The sequence below is a fragment of the Leptinotarsa decemlineata genome, unplaced genomic scaffold (assembly GCF_025532065.1).
Source record: "Leptinotarsa decemlineata unplaced genomic scaffold, Ldec_3_MD MMD2_P_RNA_scaffold_11, whole genome shotgun sequence".
NCBI lineage: Eukaryota > Metazoa > Arthropoda > Insecta > Coleoptera > Chrysomelidae > Leptinotarsa > Leptinotarsa decemlineata.
Window position 1 is genome coordinate 6513622 of NW_027412525.1, and position 23203 is coordinate 6536824.

Consider the following 23203-nt stretch of genomic DNA (forward strand, 5'->3'; position numbering starts at 1 on the left):
ATGATAATGACGTTACAATTTCCATAACATTCTACGGAAATCAAAAAAATGTGATCACGTATATAAAATGAGTCAATTTCAGTCTCGACAAAACTAACGCTTTAAATACCCATCATTCGCAGTTACTTTCAATATTTTATATTGGTGTAGAGGCTGAGGACAACGCCTACCCCATGGAAGAACCTGGTTCGATTCTCGTAACTAAAAACGTTTTTCAATTAAAACCACGTGACTGCAACGCGTCAAGGGGGCCGAGGGGCGGAGTCTCGATAGGGTCGATGGGCAGAGTACAAAAGGAGCCGATTGGTGATGCGGAGTATTAAGGGAGCCGAGGGTCGGAGTTCCACGCTTGAATCGTTACGATAGTCATTCCATCCTGCGTCGATGACGTCACACGTTTCCCCCACTCCTGTTTGAACCAAAAATTGCAAAAAGTTCAGCTCCATAAGAAAATACATGGGATTTTGTGCTCGTATCGGCCTTGTTCATCTACTGGTGGTTTGAATTTCCCGCTGTATGCGCGATAGCTGATTGGATGACTGAATGATGGTAAAAGTGAAGAAGTGGAGCTCAGTTTACACATAATGGACGTCGGGCAGAGACAAGGCGCTGACCTTTACCCCTTCCGTGGGAAGTGGGCATGAGGTCGAAAAAACGCCAGAATGAAGCGCCATAAGAAAATACATGGTATTTTGAGCTGGAATTCCTGTTGCTGTATTACTGATTGTGAATAACTCTGAATTATTCCATTCTGGTAAAGATAGGTATACAAGATATTATATAGTATCGAGCTTTTATTAGAATTTTTAGGTGAAGGAGTAAAGTTATCAAAAAATCTTCACTATAAAGGTTTTAGATATTAATGCATTGAGCTTTTTCTAAAATAGTATCTTATATACAGCATCTCGAATCAGAATTATTTATTTTGAAGGAATGATATTTATTGCTTTTCACATTCGAATTACCCCATGAAATTGTTTCAAAATTATAATAATTCATAAATATATACCATGCGGTCCAGAAGTTAATTAAAAAAATGGCGAAAAATGAATGTATTTGTCCATTGCCATTTGATCACTTGGTGATTGAAACACGTGTCGAGGTATTGGAAATAACGGTTTGGTGTTGGGATAGAACTACCGTAATTTTTTTAGAAACACACTATATTTCATTTTACATGAGTAGTAGTTGCCGGAGTAAAGAACACCTCCACTTCTCCACTTTTTGTCATTACCCAGTCGACCAATCAGAATCTACTGCGCGCACAGCGGGAAATTAAAATTGTTCTCACCTCACGAGACAGGCTACCTATCCAAGCTCACCATCACATGGTCTCAATGACCATCGGCGGCTGGAAATTTCATGGGAAATGAAATAAAAAAATTACTGGTTAGAGAATTGAACCCAGGTCGTCGGCAAAAAAAGCACTCTGCAGAAATATGAAGTTACATATATGTATATATCAATGGGTTCAAGTAATATCATAAAAACAAACAAGCTAAAGTTATTCTTCTCAGAAGAGAATTTTGTAAGACTATGTTAAATGATTGTTGAGAAGTAATTTGACTGAAAAACTGGAAGATTCAGTGTTTTTTTTTTCAAGAAAATTTTATGTTATTTCATGGATTTCACATTATAATCTTATAGTAAACCTGAGCCTGGAATACTTCGATTCCATCGATCCCAAATGATCCAACTTGAACTCTATTGTACAATTATTTCCTTATAAAGTCGACTAATTCATTATCAATCTTCTCGAAGTTTTTGCTGGAAGAATTCGATGTTGAAAATAATATAATTTTTGAAACTTAGTATTTTTATTGTGACTTTGGAACCCTAGGTATTCACCTACAAAAGCCCACAGTTTTACAAAGAGATTTTCAAGAAAAAAATACTTCTTGAATGAAATATGTTGAATGTTTCATTGAAAAAATTGAAAAACTTTTGATTCGATTCACTCAGTATATATGTTTGTGGATTGAATTGTTATTCAATAATAACACAATTTTCAAAATATTTTCAAAACAAAAAAGGTTATTAGAATATTGCTGCTCATCGTTTTGAGATTCAACTCAACTTAAACTTCACATCTAAATCTCCAGCAATTCAAATCCAATGTGAATCACTACTTTCGCACAGGCACCGCTCTTAGAGCGCCTTAAGGATTTTCCTGTAGTGCTTGTGTATTGTCCTTGAAAATGTGGACAATTCAATATATCAATTTTTGGGAAACAAAGTGTTTAGCTTCCTACTACTCTATCTAGAATCAAAAATAAATGTGGGAATCTTCCAAAGAAACGAAGGAAGCAATCAATTGTAAAAGTAGTAACTTTATTCAAAGATGTGTAGATCATGCATAGAAGTAACTTTCAAAAAAACATATAAAGCCTTTTCAATATTAATATATGCACTTGCTGATGTTATTTCGGGCATAATTCTTCTACTTTGTATATATCCATAGAATCCTAATTCTAACAGAATTCGAATACGGAAATCAATATAAATATAAATACTGAAATAGGCTACAATTTCAATTCGATGTTTTGTTACAGGTAAAATGAAGGTGATCGTACTACTGTCAACGATTGGAATCTTGAGTGCCTTACACTGCGACAAAGATTACAATTTTGATAAACGAGGTTATTACATAACCTGTCAATACCTTTCGAAAGACCACCTCGATATTCTTCGAAACATCACAATCAACAACGAAATAAGTCTGAAGATAGAAAATTCTGCGTTATACAACGTAACTTCCGAAATATTTCAAAATGTAAAAGAAATCCGTTTTCTTACTATAAAAAATTCAATTTTCACATTTTCACCAACGGAACGCATCTTCAAAACTCTATCAAAGTTAGAACAGCTCACCATCCAGAATACCACATTTCATATGAATGAATACACTTTCTCAGGCATAAATCATTTGAAGGAATTGGTGTTATCCAACAATAGCTTGATTAAAGTCGAAAAAAGTACGTTGAAGCATTTAGATGTCTTGGAGCATTTTCAACTCACAGAAAATATGTTGGAAGATACAGCAAATATCGTGATATGCGACTTAAAAAACTTAAAATCGTTGAATCTATCAAATAACTTGATAGAGAGTGTTGATTATTTCTTCACATTATGTGAAAGTGCTATTAACTCTATGGATTTTAGTGTTAATAGTCATTCATATGCTTTGAATGTACCGAAAGATGACTATACCATATATGAATTTGCTTCGGATTTAGTAGAGTTAGATTTGAGCCACAACAGATTGAGAACGTTAGGGGATTTATTTAACAATATCAAATACATTAAAGAGGTGAAATTACAAGAAAACATGCTAACTCTATTGAAAAATTCTGACTTCAAACTACTTGAAGATTTGAAGAACCTCTTTCTCCAAAACAATAATATAACTATGATAGAAGATAGAGTATTTCATGGAAAACACAATTTAGAGCTTTTAGATTTATCTCATAATGGTTTGACGTACTTCAATATAACGGATTCACCCATGTTGAGGTATCTTAACTTAGGTTCAAACAAACTGAAATTTGATAGTATCTCTATAATCAACAGTACACAATCTTTGCAGAAGTTTTTTCTTTATGATAACAATATTTCGGAAGTAAAACCTTACATGTTCGAAAGATTTAACGAACTTGAATTACTTGATTTGAATGACAATCGTATAAAAGTGAACAATAATTCGTTTTGCGGTTTATTCGAACTGAAAACCCTTTTTTTGGCAGGAAACCAGATAAATATATTACCAGAGTCAGTATTTCGAGATTTGAAGAAAATGAAGACTATCGATATATCGAGAAATAAATTCAAAACGTTATATCCAGCTACATTCAATGAACTGAACAATTTGAATTTTCTCAATATTTCTCACAACCGTTTGGAAAGTTTAGATTACATTTTACTGAATCCATTGAAGAATTTATACATTTTGGATATTTCTGACAATAATTTGAAATATATACAGTACGATTTGATAATTTCTAATTTGCCATCACTTTCAGTTTTGAATATTCAACAAAATCATTTATCTTGCGAGTTATTGGTTGAAATAGTAAGATTTTTCAAACAAAAATCAATCAATTACACGCTGGAAGAAAAAAAAGACACTTTTCATGAAAATGTTGCTGGTATATTTTGCGCAAACGAACAGAATTCTGAAAGACTAAACACAAATGCAATCGCAAGTAATATAAACCCTTTATTTAATACAGTTATGACTCTCATTTCAATATTTTTAGTTTTGATTATAAGTATTGTAGGTTTCAAAATTTATCGTCATCTCAAGAGACGTAAATACAGAGCGGAAGAATTTGAATTGATTATGGAGTAAGTTTCAGTGAGTCTTTAGGAATGTCTGTTCAATGGTCGATCCGAAAATCAATACTGTATTTGACATTATTATGTATCATTCAATTCGATTTCGTTATATTATGTTTTCGTCAAAAAAAAATAAGTAAAATGGCAGATGATATTGGTGATTTATTATTATAACATTGAGTAATCCTACAAAATATCTATCTCATGAAGAAATTGTTTTAGTAGTAAAAATAGCACTATGGATGTTTGAACTACATATTCTGTACGAAATAAAGGCTTCTACGAATCTGAAGTGTTTGTTCTTCTACTTCCAAAAAAGCTGTTTATCAGGTATACTTAACATGAATCAGTAGATAAGAGTTTCCAATATTGAATATAGAAAACTGTTGTGTCATTTTGAGTATTCTTCAGCTCTTCTCTAGCCCACCCGAAAGCTTATAAAATATTCAACAAATTCAAACTTATTAAAATTGTTATTGTCTTCGGGTAATAATGATTGTGGATACTAGCAATCGAAACGTCGTGACATAACTTGGTTTACAATCTTTTAATTTTTATTTTTCATTTTTTGTTAATAATTCTTTTTAATTTCCATTTTTCAGCTTTTATTAATATATATTTCAATTTTTTATATGTTTGGTTGTTGCTTGTATATTATTTTTTTGTAATTTCAGTTTTTTGTTTAATAAAAATTGTTATTTTCGGTTGATCTTATTAATTTTTTTAATTTTTTTCAGGGTTTTCAAATCAATTTATATTATATTCCGAACTGATGAAATACACCACGAAAAATTGTTCTGATCCTTGTAGTACCAAGCTTTGACAAACGTCAACTGGTACGATAGGGAGAAATCGTCATAATTTGCTGTCGATCACAAAAAGCCCTTATGATAAATTGGTACTAGGTGTGTGGGTCAAACTTCTGAAGTTGTATTTAAATTTTCAAATGTTTAATTGAAGCACTATTTGAGATATGAAAATTAATTTGATCATAGCGTGGGACAGACAAGGTGTTTAGGCATGTATATATTTAAGGAAAATTAATTTAAGTTTCGGCAACACCGCTCTCGGTTTTATAGAATAAATCTATTTAGTTGAGTAGTTTAGTTTTTGAAATTAGAAATATTCGGAACGGCTGGATCGGAAAAGAAATAAGATACGCGCGGGTGATTTTATTGTATAGACTAATGTGTGAATTGTTCTTTTGTTCAAATAAGCTTTCTGAACACTGCTTCTCCTAAAACTCCTTGATCCCTTTCTACTTTGCCATAATAGTTTCCCTGAAGCAGTTTGGATCCAACAGCAAAAAACGAGAAAGGGGTAAGTCTCAATCCTGGGTTTATTTAACCATCACTGAGTTATTATTTAGTGTATTCTGTGTTTTGAGTTTATCATATCCATTACAGAACATAACGCATTTGGTCCTATTCGAGTCGGATTGGTGGTTAGAAAAACTTGGATTGTTTTTTCTTTTCTCGAATCGGTTAGCAGTATAAAAAGCGGAAGTAGTCAGGCCTTTAGCGGTATTGTCAGATTGTTCAGTATATCGGGTATATTTGAATTACGGTCAAATAAATACAGAAAAATATTGAACGGGTTGGTATGGTCTTAATTTCGGAAGGTGAAATTTGCAATCGGACATCAAGTTTCCATTGGGAATTATTAGAGTCAAAATGGATACGGTAGCAGATAGGAAATATAAAATGTTAACAGCGAAAAAAGAGTATTTCTTCTCTATTTTGCAGAAACTGTACGATCTATCAGAATCATTGGGAACGCCAAGAAGTTGAAGCTTTCAAAATATAATATTTGACTCTAGATACTACTAGAGAAGCTTTGAATTTGGTATTAGATCAGATCAATGAAGTGCAGTTTGAAATAGATGATGAATTTGTACCAGATTATAAGCTTCTTCCAACTATTAATCAATTGTGGCTGCAAAAGGAATTCAATCTAGGCAGTCTAATAGTAATAGCGGCAATATTATAGTAGATAATAGATTACCTCCCCACACAGCACTAGATATTCATGGAATATTCCCTGTATATCATAAAACGAACGTATATATTCCAAATATTCATAGAATATTCTTGGAATATATACATGCCTTTAGAATATTCATAGAATATGCTTGAATGAATATGGCAGGATTATTCCCGAAAGAATGTGCATAGAATGTCTATAAATGGATTATTCTCCCTTGAATATTCTAAGAATATTGTCGATCGAATATACCATATGATATATTCTTAGAATATATCCCCACGGTATATTTTGGAATATTCTATACAATGGAATTTTGAATTATCTTATAATAACGTATCCAAAAATTCAATATTATTAAAAACAAAAATATTTGAAGATCTTAATCGAATGCATAACCTAATGTATATAACCCTGATAGTGTTAACCAGTTTTTGAACTCAACGCAAAGATTCTGGATGAATTGCTCCAACAGCAACTGTTGGAAACGACAAAAAAATTTAAATGGGCCAATAAATGAACCAGTTGCATCAATAAATTGGTTAATTCTCATCCTATTTGTCTTTTTGTATTTGAAATTATTTAATTACAAAGCGAAAAATCCTGGAAACAGAGAAATGGGGAAGTGAATAATTGGAGTAAACGTTTCTCATTGGTCAATTGAAGTGTAGCGCGCGACAGTCGAATAAGCTCTGTGAAAGCGGCTGTCCCTTAATGCATGGTACATTTGCGTTTGCGTTAAATTCGACATTTGATTCAACATGGCGGTTGACGTGGCAGGTTCGCGTGTGTAATGCATGGTGTGTTGGTGTTATTATCAAAGTATAATTCTGTCACGTTCAGTGTACCATTTATAATTTGGGGTTGTCCAATTTGCAGTACAGCGAATAGTTTGATTTTGGATCTCCAAACAGGAGAGTTGCATCTATTCAGTCTTCAAGAAAAACAAGTAAAATGCAAAAGTATCGATAGTAAAGTCATGGTGATTAACCTACTATACCTCATTTTAGGTTCGAGGAGAGTTGGTGTGTGGGATTTGTTGGTTTGACTAAGTACAGTTGTGTATCTTCAATAGAGAAAAGTAAGTGAATAACACATTTTTTTGTATCATTTGTTTTCATGATTTTTATCAATCGTTTTCAAGATAGTATCAATTTGCCCAAAAGGAAACAGAGTGGTACCTGGTACAGGCAGGTGAGCCAAAGAACTGAAAACGTAATGATTACTTTTCAACAAGACAATGCAAGTTGCTCTCCAAGTCATAAAATGTTGTAAATGTTCATGAGTAACCTATGCGAAAAATATCTATTTGATTTTTATTCCAGTTTTATTGTGCCACTTACAAATAGTGATAATGAACGTTAATGTACATTTTGTTCCAGGTATTACTATTGAAACACTGGCTGATGCATTGTTGGACAAATATAAGGAAAACTATTCTGGTGAGCAAAGTTTGAATAACTTTAAGTAAGTGAAATTCATTGAAGAACCCATCATACTACTCATTTGTGGGTTTATTTTTCTAAGTGAGAAACCTAACCTAACCTATTTCTTGATGTAATACACTTTTTCTTTTTCAATGAAATGATATATTTATTATTTTTTAATTAGTGCTGATGAATTCACAGAGTTGTTATTTTAGTATATTTTTTAGTATACATTTGTTTGAGAGTAGGAATATCCTAATTTGAATACATTTCTAATATTTGTAATATGACAGTATTCAGGAATATTTTATTCAGTGAATAAATATTTTGAATTAGATTTTTTATTTTTAATATTGGTTGAAACGTCAAATATTTCAGTGTATATTGTTTTTAAAATATATTTGTTTATGAATATTATGTGTTTTATTACTTGTGTGAATCTTGTATCAAAATGCAATATATACATGCCTAATAGTGGTTACTCGTCACATTCTTGGAATATTCCAAATATTCCTAGAATATTCATAAAATATATTTAAAGAATATTCTATGGTGTTTCTCTATTGTATATTCCTACAATAAACTAAGAATATCCTAAATATTTTATGAATATTCCTCGGGTTCTATTCCTGGAATATTCTTAATAGAATATACCTTAGATATTCTAAGAATATTATAAGATATTCCAAGAATATTCCCAAGGAATATTCTTAGAATATATCAAAGGTTCGCCAGGAGCACTTCCAGGGAATATTCTCCAGAAGATATATATATCCATGGCATATTCATAGCATAATACAATATCCTTGAATGTATATTCATAAAATATACCTGGAATATCTATTGCTATGTGGGTCCGTTGCCGAAAATTGAATTACCTTTATTTTCGGGAGAAATACGGCAGTGGGAAACATTTCATTCGCACTTCAAGAGTATGATTCACGATAATGCATCTTTGACAGATTTAGACAAAATTCATTATTTAGTGAGAAGTTTACGAGGACCGGCCTCGGAAATTTGTGCGGGATTTTCTATCACCGGCGATAATTATAATATTTTGTACAAGGCTCTGACCGAAAAGTATGAAAATAAACGGATGTTAGCGGACAGTTATTTACAACAAATTTTTGATTTCAAGCCGTTGCAAAGTGAATCGGCAAGAAATTTGGATGTATTTCTAGAAAAATTTGACGTAGCGGTCTCGGCATTGAAAAAATTGAATTCACCAGATTTAGCAGACTTCATGTTGTTTTATCAGGCTTTAGCTAAGTTAGATCATAATTCTGTAAGGGTTTTTGAAATGAAACAAAAGAGTTCCAAAATTCCAACTTATGAAGATTTAATAAAATTCATACAAAATCAGGCAAAAATATTACGTCGTGATAAAACAACATCGGTGTCAAATAATAATAATAAATCGATAAAGACAATCAAATCGTTTGTGGTAAATCAACGGAAAAAAGAAGGAATGACATGCGTTTTCTGTCAGGAAACAGGTCATTACTTGGGTAGATGTGATAAATTCAAGTCTTTGTCACCGGAACAAAGATATGAAGCGGTTAGGGACAATGGCTGGTGCTACAATTGTTTGTCAAACAAGCACAGGGTAAAAAATAATCCTATCGAGCGGTTGTGTGTGGAGTGTTCTAAAAAACATCACATTTTGCTTCACTTGGGAAAACCAAATCAAGTTATTGGATCGAATGGTGATGCGGCCTCAGGATCAAACATTGAAAGGAGGGAAACGGTTAGTAATGATACATCAACGGTTGATGTGCATTTATGTTCAGAACCTAATGCGGTTTATTTAAAGGATGATTCCAACTATACAACTTTGCTTACTTCTATGGTTGTTTTCGTTGAAACGAGTTTAATTGCAGGAGCTACAGCTAGATTTATTTTAAATTCGGGTAGTGAAGCCAATTTACTGACAATCGGATGTTGTAAAAGGTTGGGCTTGAAGATTTCAAAAAATTATTCTTCGATTCACGGTTTGGGAGGTTCTATTCAGAAAAGTAAGGGAAGTACAATTTTTACAGTTGTTTCACAGTATAATCTACAAAAGAAATATACAGTTAGGGAGTAAATAGGCTATAGGAGTTCTGGCCCATTCCTTATGGAGATTAACATGGGAAATGGCTAAGGTCCATTCTGGCGTTTTTCGTTCCTTTCAAGGTCACGCGTACGGCAGAGAATCGAGCAGCGTTATCGCGGTTTGGAAGATACCCATTCGAGCACGTTTGGAATGAGAACAAATACAGGGTATTAAAGAAATAAAAACATGGTTGTCAGCGTTAAAGAAAAAAAAACATGACGGCAATGTAACGGGCATTGAGTCGAGTATACAAGGGTTCGTCAAAATATATAATTTAAGGAACATGATAGTTTAACGGGACTGTTATATTTCAATGCGCGATCCCTCGATGTGTGTACAGGGTGCGTCAAAATATATTCAAGAAAAAACATGTCGGTTCAACAGAAGTCTAGCATTCCAACATGCCAAAAGGGTACAACGTCTCGTATCTTTGTTAACCAAGTTAGCATCATCAGGAGAAAGAGGAGATCCAAAAGTGTCGTGAGGTTAAGCGTTGTGGACTCAACGTGAGGGTAATGGGAGAGCGAAGTATTCGACAATGACATTTCAAAATACGTTGTTTTGCATAAGTTTCGAAGGAAAACGATGTTCCGTACGTCGTTGGTAAACAAAAATGAGTAGTATAATGGCATTCAGAGAATACAGACGTAAAGTAGAGGAATTTGAGAGACGTGTCCAACAAATAAGTAAAGATATTCAATTATATGAGGAAAAGAAAATGGTTCTCAAGCAGTTGAATAATTTACACATTCAAGACAAAGTGTTCCAGCCTCAGAGTGTAGAATATGTCGTCAACGATGCTGAAAAACAAATTTTATACTTCCGGCTACAATAATTTCTGTTCAATATGTGAACGTACCGAATGTGGGTGAAATTCCAAGGAAATATGCGATAAGGCTAGTGTAAATAATGGAAATTGATTCGTTCGACATCAGTCAATGAGGGTCAGTTAGCAGTATTTGCGCAGGCGCAATTCCAAATAATACACCATTCAAATGTGAATTGAAAAATATATTTCAAGATCTTCGTCATTTAAAAAAAATTGTTGAATTTGTTCCAGAATACGCAACTAGGCTAGAGAAAAAATTTTGATTAGAGTTGTACAACAATTATGAAATTTAATAAAAAATTAAATATTTTTATTGAGTAAATGTTGTTTTTATTTCAAGTTGGTAAAAATATATAATATAGGTATGCAGCATTATCGCTATCACTTATTGATAAAGCCAGAAACGTGGCTCAAAGTGACGAAACAAAGGCTCTTTGTTTGATTGCATAATATGTCATCACCTATTTTCCTATTCTTAACCAAGGTAACATTGATCACTGTCAATGCCGAATCAGCACCCAGAGATATGCAGTTCTCAAAGCGACGGAACAAAGGCTCTTTGTTTGGTTTTGAAATATGTCATCACTTATTTTCCTATAAATACCTCCTGCGAGGTGAAATGATGAGTTAGTTGTATCAGTGATAATAGTGACAAGTGTAACGATTTTATCTGAAAGTAAGTGTTTTTCATGTTCACTTTATGAATTTTTATTGCAAGATTTTCTAAACGTCTTTGACTTTTTCACAAAAAAATTATTAAAATTTAATGTAATTCAAAGGTGGTGAGAGTTGTTGTTGAATTATCATCAATTTTCCAAAATTTTTCTCAGATTAATATACTTGAGTGTTTTTCTAAACATACTTTTTGACGGTTAACGTTTTTTTTCAATTATTTTGTAATACAAAACGGTTCAGAGGTATTTACGTATTCCTCAAGCCAACCCTGGACTACCATTTTTATCCTACATACATCAGAAGATAAGAAATAACAATTACTGATATTTCTCAATCTTTAATAATGAATAAAAGATTAGAACCGGTAATTGCTGACATACATTTTTCTCGAATAATATCTCTTACAGTAATTATTATACCGCACAATTTGTTTTGATGTTAGATGGCAGCCTCAGAACCGGAAAACGTGATTATGAATTTTACTCGAGAATCCTCCAAGCTGAATAAGAGTTTTTCTCGTATTTTATCTAGTTGCCTTTGACAATGCCATATCTTGTCTATATACACATTTATTATGTAGTAAACAGAAGCTCATTTTGTGAGCAGCTTTCTAGTTGAATAAAACGCATAGTAAGTTACGAATAACTTCCATTCATGTTGTCGTTTATTGAGAGAGTGTTCGTATAATTTGAAACATTGTTTTTTTATTTTTGGTTTCTCGCAGGTGGATTTCCTGAAATTCAATTTCATGATATAGAGCAAGAAATTTATGTTAGGTTCATTGTGTGAAGAAGATATATGACAACGGTGCATATGTTTCAGAGCACTTCATGTCATGTTTTATGAAACAGGGCGTCTTAGATTAAAGAAATTTTCGATTGATTTTTTTACAGAAGAAACGTATACAAGGCGTATCAAAATACTTTTTGACAACACCTGATAGTGAGTAAAACAATGCAAAATACGCGTATACAGATTGGCTTAGTGCTTCAAAAAACGTCTCAAACAAATAACGCATGACGGAAAGATCAAAAATCGTTTATGATATGAACTATTAGAACCGATTTTTGATAGAATAAAATATAATTTATTTTTTTGTTGATAGAAGATCAAATCAATGATGTATTTTTCATCAACACTATGATTTTATATTTCCATTTTATATGTTTAAACCATCGATTGGTAAATATATTATTTATAGTGAAATCGTATTTATCATTCGACGACTTGGTAAATTGAAATATCGAGTAGTACGTCTTTTTATAGCTTCCGTTTGAAAATTGATTGGAAACCAGATCGTTATTTAGCATGTTTCGCTAATAAACTTGGCAACATGTATTTATGCATATATCTGGGGTCTGAAGTCACTTATCGCTAAAGAATTATTTATGGCTATAACTATTTCCTGTTGACGCGTATTGAGAAACCCTTTTAATTCGAGTGACTTGTGTGTGTGTGTGTGTGTGTGTGTGTGTGTGTGTGTGTGTGTGTGTGTGTGTGTGTGTGTGTGTATGTGTGTGTGTGTGTGGGTGTGCATTAGTGACATATCCAAGAACATATTTGAGGTGACATCCAAAGAATAAAATATTAGAAGTGAGTAGATTTAAATTTACTCTTATTGATACACTACAAATGCTATGGTGAAAATTTTATGAGAGAGGAGTAAAATTGTTATCATAATTATGGAGGTGGTTAGAATTTATCATAATAATGAGACCAACCTTCTGATTGGATATGAAAACCACAAAAGTTGTAAGAAATAACATTTTGAATATTCCAAGTGTAGATAGTAGTTGAAAAGTAACAACAAAAAAACTATAGAATTCAACACTAGTCAAGAATTCCAATACAAAATTAATTGGTGAAGAAATCAACAACAAGACTTATGAAAAGTTTTTCAAAATTCCACTACAAAATAGGGAGTTGAAGAATAGTAAAATAAATTTCTGTAGATACTTGTTGAATGTTTCTCACTAGGAGATCTAATATTCTAGTACAAGATTTATGGTGTGGAAAAAATATGGAAGCTACAGCTAATTTTATAAAAAAATCCACAACCAAATTTATGAACATTGATTTAAAAAATACAATTTGGAACATTCTTCAACAATTAAAATACGAAAATTGTAAAAAAGTGTTTTCCCAATTGCACTACAGAATGTTTTGAAAATTGATTGATTCAATTCTCGTCGTGGTAATAGCTGAAGAAGTAGTTGTTTTCTGACGAGTATTCACCATAATAGGTGTATATGAGAATAAAAAAATGTGTTTATCATTACAAAAGAATTTTTGTTTATTTGACAAAACTTTATGAAAATTAAGTATTATGAATGATCACGATGGAAAATGTTTTCATTATAAAGTTCAGAAACACGTATATTTTTTCGCCATACCAAATGGAATTTGATCTTTATAGAATTCTCATTATAGTATCTACGATATTAGCATATATTTAGATTAGAGTATATTTTGATTTGAGTAGAGTAGGAAATAGTTATGAAATTTAATGTGAAATTTGGTTTCAAATAGTAGATAGTTGAATATTCAGAAATTCTCGTTTCATTTCACATTTCAAGTCGAGAATGAAATATGATATTGGGAAGTATGAGGCGGATAATTGTCACGGTTATTAGGCCATCTACATAAAAACGAATTGATACACTACAAATACTATGGTGAACATTTTACGAGAGAGGAGTCAAACTATTATCATAATTATGGAGGTGGTGATGAAGTGGTAGAATTTTTCATAATAATGAGACCAACCTTCTGATTGGATATGAAAACCACAAAAGTTGTAACAAGTAACAATTTAAATGTTCCAAGTGTAGATAGTAGTGGAAAAGTAACAACAAAAAACAACATACAAAATTATTTGGTGTAGAAATCAACAAGACTTGTAAAACGTTTTTTTAAAATTCCACTATAAAATAAGGAGTTCAGGAATAATGAAATAAATTTCCGTAGATACTTGTTAAATGTTTCTCACTAGGAGATCCAATATTCATGTACAAGATTTATGATGTGGAAAAAAATATGAAAGCTACAACTAATTTTATAACAAATTTCACAACCAAATTTATGAAAATTGATGGAAAAAATACAAGTTGTAACATTCTCCAACAATTACAATACGAAAATTGTAAAGAAAATTTTTGCCCTATTCCACTGCAGAATGTTTTGAAAATTGATTGATTCAATTCTCGTCGTGGTAATAGCCGAAAAAGTAGTTGTTTTCTGATGAGTATTTACCATTATAAGCGTATGTTGTAGGTATATATGAGAGTTAGAAATGTTATTATTAATACAAAACAAGTTTTGTTTATTTGAAAAAAAATCTATGAAAACAAAGTGTTATGAACGATCATGAGCAAAAATGTTTTCATGATAAAGTTTAGAAACAAACGTTTATTTTTTCGCCATCATTGACTGCAAACATTATCCGGTTATAACTGATAAAATGTATGTATTGAATCATATTCCAACTTGAAAAAATTATAATCGCACTCAGATGAGATGCATACGCTATATTTAGAATTGTAGCAGTTTAAATATTTTGTCTCAATGAATTGGGCTGTTGTTTGTATACTGATTAAAGTCATATATTTGAAACATTTTTCGAAGTAATTTTTTATCACGTTGAAGGTTATAGCTATGAGTCATTAGTTGGGTACTCATTTAACAACGATTATACAGTGCAGGGAGTTTTACTGTTCTAATACATCAGAGAAGAAAATTTCATTGAATTTAAGGTACATTTATAATTTTCATATACAGATAGCAGTTTGAAAAATTGTTCATCAAACTTCAGCCTGGCATTGTTGAAAACTGATTTGATAATTGAATAAATATTAGAAAAAATCGTTGCAAAATGTCTATTGCTTACACAACTCAGCTACAGTCTCCAATGTATGCTCAAATGTTTTTGTGTGAACACATATTTTTCCGTCGCAGACAAATGTACGTGAAATGTCACGACACTTTGTTAAAGCAAACAAGAAAAATAGGAGACTTTGTTTATCAACCCCCCACATATTGAAAGCATGAATATGGTATTTCGCAAGAATCGGTTTTAATATATTTTTATAGTATAAATCTTGGTATTATGGTAGGTTACAAGGATCAATTACGTAGGTAGGGGAATTATTGCTTACCACTTTTTAGAATGTTGCTAGGTTTTAGACGAAAAGAGAAATGAAAATTTATATCTTCTTTACCACTTTTATTTGTAACTAATGTTACTGCAGTTTCGTCCTATATAGACATTTTCAAACTTATACAATAAACATTTTTATAGTATAAATTATAGCATTTTGATATGCCTCAAGGTTCAATTACATCGGTGAATTGTGATGTGCCAGTTTTCATAATCTTTTTTATAAATTACAAGCGCGGTATACCCAAAGGCTCAGTTTCACGAATATTTTATAGTATAAATTATTTAATTTTCATTTGCAGCAAGAATAAATTACATAGGTGAATCATAGTGTACCACAGTAGTTTCGAAAATATTAGGTTATAACTTTTGATGGGGACTGAGAAGGGATAAAAGATACAAATAAAAAAAGCAGGGGGGGGTTTCTTGATAATTGAACAAGTAACCAAAATGTTATAACTTTGATGAAGACTTAAATAGAATTCGAAACGGTGTGTGCTTATGATGAAGAAATAACAAACATGTTGAAACTCTCATAAAGACTTTGATAAAGTTTGAAACTGTGTACTCTGACGATTAATAAACCAAAATAATGGGGCTGTTACTGAGGAGTGGGAAGTGAAAAAAGTGAAATGTAAAAGCACAAATATTTATTAAAAATTCAATAGAGGAAAGGAACATTGAAAATATTTTTCATGTGTATATGAAATAATTTTTATCGCTATTTAGTTTACGCTTTGCGTAGTATGGGTTGGATCGGCGTACTAAGTTTTTTCGTGTAACTTTTGCAATTTGAAAAGTCAGAATTAAGACATTATTACTCTTAGTATCCATGAGACAATTGTATCATTTTGTCATCAAGAACTTTTATATTCAGCACTTTTACACAGCGATGACAAAACGTGTTTCACAAATCCATTAGGTAAATTCGAAAACTTCAGGTTTTTTTTAAATGTGTTAGAAGAACCTACCTTTCCCTGATAAAAGTCAGGTATAAATAATGAATTCCATCCACCTTTCCCTGATAAAAGTCAGGTATAAACAGTGGTTTTCATCCAGAGAAATTGTTACTTGAAGTTTATTAAAGAACTGTATTTTTTCTAGTTGTTTATATGTATACACATCCTTTTAGCTAACGATTACTCAAGGCAATTTTGAAAACCTCAAAATTTAGGCATGATACTATCCATATGAAGTTGTATTTCGATACAACATTTTTCATTGTTTAGTTCAAACAATTTTATTGAATTATTTTCACTCCAACAAGTCTATATGCGTAATTGCACCAAAGGTAGTTTCAATGCACCATTTTCTCTCTGCTTCGTTCGAAAATTTCTATTGCTGACTTCCATTCATATGAAATCGTGTTTCAATAAATTTTTTATCGTTTAGTACGAGTTCAATCTTTCATACGATATTTTTGTTTGTTTAATTAAAAATTGTGTAAGATGTCACATTGAAGTGAAAAATATATAGCATGACCTTTTAAAAAAGTGTATACAGGATGTTTCATTGACGTTTGTTAAAATATAAATAAATAAAATATAATACAATAAAATGATAATATAAGATGACGCGGATCTCAGTTTTCAACGTGCGATCCCTCAATGTATACATGATGTCTCAAAATGCATCATTCCAAAAAAACATGCCTGCATTAACGTGTTCCAAAAAACAAGGCGACTGGAGTGTGACGGGAGCCTTAATTTTCAACGTGCAATCCCATTGAAATAAACGAAGTATACAGGACGTCTCATTGAGAAGAAAATCATATACAGAACGTTCCAAAAAACAAGGCGACTGGAGTTTGATGAAAGCCTCAGTTTTCCGTGTGCAATTTCGAACGTGTGATCCCTCAATACAAAATTTTTTCTCCGCTTCATTCAAAATTTTAATTAATGTCCATTAAGATGAGCTCATGTTTTAATACATTATTCATCTTCAGTAAGCAGAGTTCATTCTTACATCCATTTTTTGTTTGTTCACTTCAAAACATTTTTATTGATATATGTCACTACAAAAACTACAAATATACACAATATATTCTCTGAATGGAAACCTTCAACTATATGGACTAATTGTACTGAATATTAACTAGCGATTCGAAATAACATTCCTAAAATTCGGAAAACTGCTGAAATTTTCTTTCTTTCTATGTATATCGTACCTATACCTAACTAGTCAAATTTCGGACTTATGAACATTCATTTGTGAAAATGTCCCTTCAGAATGGTATTTCCATTCGGTATTTGATAAGCAGGCCATGATTACTATTTGACAGTAGCGTTGTGACATTCTCCTAATAATATCGACATTTTCGACACTTCAGAAGTTGCAAATACCTTCAAAACGATGGAACAAAACTATTCAAACGAAGTTCTTATGAATTTGTTTATTATTTTTGGACAGTGTGACAAAATTATCAGCAGAACATGTAGAAAGTTCAACGAAATGTATCCGAATCTACCGCCAATGAACCTCAAGAAATTTATAGGAATTCAGAACAATAATTTCCAATAATATACAGGGTGTTCCATTTAAAATAATCAAATTTCAGCAACTTTTTCAAGCAAAAGAAAAAACTGTATTTTCTTACCACCCTGTATTGAAGTAACGGAGATTAGGCTGACGTGTGGGAAGTGTCCAAGTATCACCTAACTCCAAACCAAATTTCGATATCATAGTACTTCTTAACTAAAAGATATCGGCATTTTTAGAAGTCATGATTTTCGAAGAAAAAAATTGAAATTAATTTTTATTTCGAAAACGGTAACAGATAGGTATAGGGAAATATCGGGACGAGTTGTCGGGCAATTATTGGAGATTCCAAAAATAATATTATATACAGAGTGTTCCATTTGAAAAATCAAAGCTGCTACTGCTTTTTAATAGAAGCGGCAACACCGCATTGTCGAAAATATTTTAGTTGGCTAGAGAATGTCCGAATATGCCCTCCATCAAATTTTCAAAGTGATCCGTTGTCTGGTTCACCAGAAACGTCCAATGTGTCATCCACCGTGAATCAGCCTGTATACAACCACATTTTTCAAATAAAAATTCAGATTCCTTGTTGCTGCAAAAAGCTGTAAATTCTTCGTGATTCTTAATGTGAGCGAGTTTTGTAGCATATCCGTTTCTGCGGTACTCCTCCAACGTATGAATATAATTGAGAGTTTTCGGGTTAGAATGTTTTTTCATAGGGTCGAAATCCATGGTTGACAGCAGCGCAAATGCTATTGGTTTATCGTTGACGTAAATAATGTAACAGGAGATTGTTTTATCGCAATACCACTGTCGAATCAAATCACTTTTAATATTCAACTGTCTAATTTTCTTAGCAGCTTGATGACCGAAAAATAACCGTATTGCTTCCATCTTCGATAATAGCTAGGTATGAACTGGATGATGCGGATTTTATTTATGAAATAAACCCTCAATTATCCCCTCCCTACCCCCTTTTTATATCAAGCAGTATAATCTGTAGTTAAGAGATATGTATTCAGCTGCTTTGCACTATTCATTAGTCTTCTTCAGAACGTTGAACGTTTAACTTTTTTGTAATTACAGCATGTCAATGTTTGCTGATCTTGTGCGATATATTGCCACCATCCTCGGGCTCATAACCCCAAATTATGATGATGAAATTGCTCAAGAGGGTCTTCAGGAGTGTATCAAGGGTGTGAGAAGAATTCGCAAAGCGATGAAGAATGCAACTTCTGTGGGGGAGAAGCAACATTTAGAAGCGTGTTTGAAGAACATTACGACAATGCGTACTGAATTCAAAGCTATGCAGAAAAAGGGGGCAGGGCAGACACCTCGACCTGAGGGTGCTAGAGAGCGGGTTCATTGGGATGACACTGACTCAGCCTTCAGTAGCCGAATCTGGTCTGGCGTAATCTCAAATCTTAAACATAAGGACCCGAGGTCTTTCTTGATTGACTCAAATGCTATCTTTAAACGCCGCATTCATGATGCCCTCAAAAAGGATGAATTTGTGAAAGTTAATATGATTTTCTGTGGTGTATTTGAAATAGCGGAAGGGTCGAAAGTACTACGAGATCACAAGTATTTCACCACCTCTAACTCCCCAATTTACCGAGACACCAATCTGGATGAATGGTTCCACCATAACATTATTGAGCCAATAATGAAAGATCTCGAGGAGTTCCAAGAACGTGATTCCGGCTGGGCGCTGAAAAAAGTGGTTAATCTGGGTGTTAACATCAACAAGTTTACTCCTCAGATTGGCTCTTCCTACATTGAGTTGCCACCTCAGATCCGAGAGAAGCATGCATGTATCAATGTTAAGAATGATGACCAAGTTTGCTTCGCCTGGGCTGTCGTTTCTGCTCTGTATCCTGTGCAGAAACATGCTGATCGTACTTCATCTTACCCCCACTAGTCAACGGTATTGAAGCTGAAAGGTATCCAGTTTCCTATAACTTTGAAGCAGATTCCCAACTTTGAGAAGCAGAATAACGTTTCCATCAATGTTTACATCCTTCAAAAGAAATGTAAAACGTTTATCATCCTACCTACATATCTCACAATGGCAAAGAAAGATAGACATGTGAACTTACTGCTGATTCAAGACAATTATGATGAATCTGAAACTGCAGTCCGCTTTCACTACGTATAGATAAAAAACTTATCAAGGCTCTTATCGAAACAGTTGAGTGGAGCACATGGTCAAAAGTCCTTTTGTGATCGCTGCCTACATTACTTTCGATCCCAAGAGAAATTACAAAAACATACTGAGGATTGTGTGAAAATGAATGAAGCAGCTATAAAGATGCCAGAGCCTGGAAAAGCTATTTTGAAATTTAAAAATTTCAAAAACAAAGAAAGGGCTCCATTCGTCGTATACGCCGATTTGGAATCCATTCTGAAGCCTACTGATGATCCTAAAAAACTTCAACATCATATTCCGGTAGCTGTGGGTTACTACTTGAAGTGCTCATACGATGACACTCTATCCTTCTATAGGGCATATCGTGGAAAGGATTGTATGCAATGGTTCGCTGATGAGATGAGTCAACTAGCTGAAGATATGACTACAGTGTTTTGGTGTCCATTCGACATCGATATGACTGCAGAGCAAGAAGTTGAGTTTCGAAGAGCTACACACTGCCACATCTGCGAAGAACCCTTCACTCCCGGAGATAAGAAAATACGCGATCATAACCATCTCATACCATGTGATAATTATCGTGGCCCCGCGCATGAAGGGTGTAATATAAACTATAAGGACTCTCATACTGTTCCTGTTGTTTTTCATAACTTGAGTGGATATGACGCACACTTCATCGTTGGAGACATCGCTACAAGAATGGCTGGAAAGGTTGATCTACTCCCGATAACCAAAGAAAAGTATATTTCCTTCACAAAACACGTTGACGATACACCAATTCAATTCAGATTCATCGACTCGTTCCGTTTCATGGCTTCTTCATTAGATAAACTAGCATCGTATCTTCCAGATTTTCCCAATCTCAAGTCACAGTTTGCCGATGTGCCTATGGTACACTCCAAACTTTTAACGAAGAATGGAGTTATGCCATATGATTATATAGATTCGTTTAGACGATTCGATGAACCATATTTACCATCTCAGGATAAGTTTTATAATAAACTGGAAAATAAGTTCTGCCCCCGACGTTTTTATCAACGAGCTCAGGATGTATGGACCCCACCTTCAACTGTCAGAATCTAGGTGATTATGTGGACTTATATATGAAGACTGATATTCTCCTTCTAGCTGATGTCTTCGAAATGTTCAGAACCTGCATCATCAACTCACATAAACTCGATCCTGCACATTATTTCACGTTACCCGGCTACACGTGGGATGCTATGCTGAAGTATACAGGGATTGAGTTGGAACTTCTCACCGATGTTGATATGTTCCTCTTTGTTGAGCGTGGAATACGAGGGGGGCTCAGCCAAGTTTGCTAAAAAAAGAGATCGCATGCAAATAACAAGTACATCAACAATTACGATCCTTCCAAACCAACAACATTCATGATGTACTATGATGTCAACAATCAGTATGGGTGGGCAATGAGCCAATATCTTCCATATGGAGGCTTTGAGTGGACAGATTCCAACATAGATATCACTCAAATTCATGATGATGCCGATAAAGGATACATTTTGGAAGTGGACTTGGAATATCCCCGGCATTTGCATGACAAACATAAAGATCTACCATTTTGCCCGGAACATATATGTCCTAAGACGAGAAAACCTCCAGTAAAAGCTAAACAGCTTTCAAAGTTGATGGCTACTTTACAACCGAAGGAGAAATATATCATACATTACAGAGCATTGAAGCAGGCTTTAGCACATGGATTGATATTGAAGAAAATCCATCGATTGTTGAAATTTAAACAAAGTCCATGGCTGAAGTCCTATATCGATTTAAATACAGAGTTACGCGCAAAGGCATCAAACGAGTTTGAAAAAAATTTATACAAGTTAATGAACAATGCAGTCTTCGGTAAAACTATGGAGAACGTTCGGAAAAGGGTTAACATCAGACTTCTCACCGAATGGAGTGGTAGATATGGAGCAGGAGCCTACATTGCTAAGCCTGAGTTCAAATCTTGCACCATATTCAATGAAAACTTGGTGGCTGTTGAGCCTAATAAGCTGCAAATTTTCCTAAACTAGCCTATATATGTAGGACAAGCTATTTTGGATTTGGCAAAGACAACCAACTATGACTTCCACTATGGATATATGGTGGAGCGTTTCGGAGACGGCTGTACCGTTATGTATACCGACACCGATTCTCTCATATACGAGCTGCGACAAGACCCCTACGAGATAATGAAGCGAGACTGTCATCAACGCTTCGATACTTCGGATTATCCATCCAACAATCAGTTCAACGTTCCTTTGGTGAATAAAAAAGTGCTGGGTATGATGAAGGACGAGAACAATGGCGTACCGATGACGGACTATGTTGGACTTCGTTCTGAATTATATGCAACGAAGGTACTAACAACTGAGGGTGATTATGAGAAGGAAAAAAAAAATTGCTGAATGAGGTATATGATGAAGATGAAATTGCGATGGAATTGAAGAATTTGGGGAGCACCAAGAAAGCGAAGGGAGTTAAAACATCGGTTGTGAAAACCACAATCACATTTGATGATTATGAAGAATGTCTCAACAATTGGAAATGTATGAGTATCACTCAGAGACTAATTCGCTCTGTTAAATATCAAGTGCAATCCATCGTCCAGGAGAAGATCGCCCTTTCCCCTGAAGATGATAAAAGATATCTAATACCCGATTCTGATGAAACTTTACCATGGGGGCATTATTGCATAGCCGAAGAAATGGATATATCATAACTTTGTAAATTCATTAAAATAAAATGTATGATTTGATATTGACTATTTCTGCTCACTCCCGCAATGATAAATCTCTTAAAAAATTATTACTTCTCAAATGCTGGAAACGCCTGCATGTAAAACTTTTTTCAATATCATTGGCCATGATGTAAATTCGATATTAGGTATTTCTGAACACTCCCCCTACGATGACAAAATTTAAGTATTAGTGCACAAGCAGTAACTTCAAAGACACTTTTTTTGTGGTTATGATATGCCTACTGGGGAAACTTCCACAATAAAAAAAAAAGATAACGCATGCGCAGTCCTACCTCCTGGGTGATGTGGAAACGGACTTTGCAA

The 23203-nt window shown here is 33.4% G+C and overlaps 3 protein-coding genes across 10 annotated transcripts in view; 2 read left to right on the top strand and 1 right to left on the bottom strand.

The window, feature by feature from the left end:
* The window catches only part of LOC111513753 (uncharacterized), an 81085-nt gene extending 76036 nt beyond the window's left edge, over nt 1-5049 (top strand). For all 6 annotated transcript variants that reach the window (XM_074170517.1, XM_074170535.1, XM_074170508.1 and 3 more), the window contains exon 2: nt 2553-5049. In XM_074170517.1, the coding sequence (XP_074026618.1) occupies nt 2558-4348 (1791 nt within the window). In that variant the 5' untranslated portion in view covers nt 2553-2557 and the 3' untranslated portion in view covers nt 4349-5049. The remainder of the gene's footprint in view (nt 1-2552) is intronic.
* Ir8a (Ionotropic receptor 8a) overlaps nt 1-23203 on the bottom strand; it is a 465956-nt gene that overhangs the window by 396956 nt on the left and 45797 nt on the right. The window lies entirely within an intron of this gene.
* On the top strand, nt 10676-22897 carry LOC111516082 (uncharacterized). Its single transcript, XM_074170543.1, has 2 exons — nt 10676-12937; nt 19068-22897. Exon 2 carries the CDS (start codon nt 20272-20274, stop codon nt 21211-21213), a length of 942 nt encoding a protein of 313 aa, XP_074026644.1. The 5' UTR covers nt 10676-12937; nt 19068-20271; the 3' UTR covers nt 21214-22897.

Excerpts from the sequence above, each read along its gene's own strand:
- LOC111516082 (XM_074170543.1), top strand. The coding sequence starts at position 20,272 with ATGAATGAAGCAGCTATAAAGATGCCAGAGCCTGGAAAAGCTATTTTG.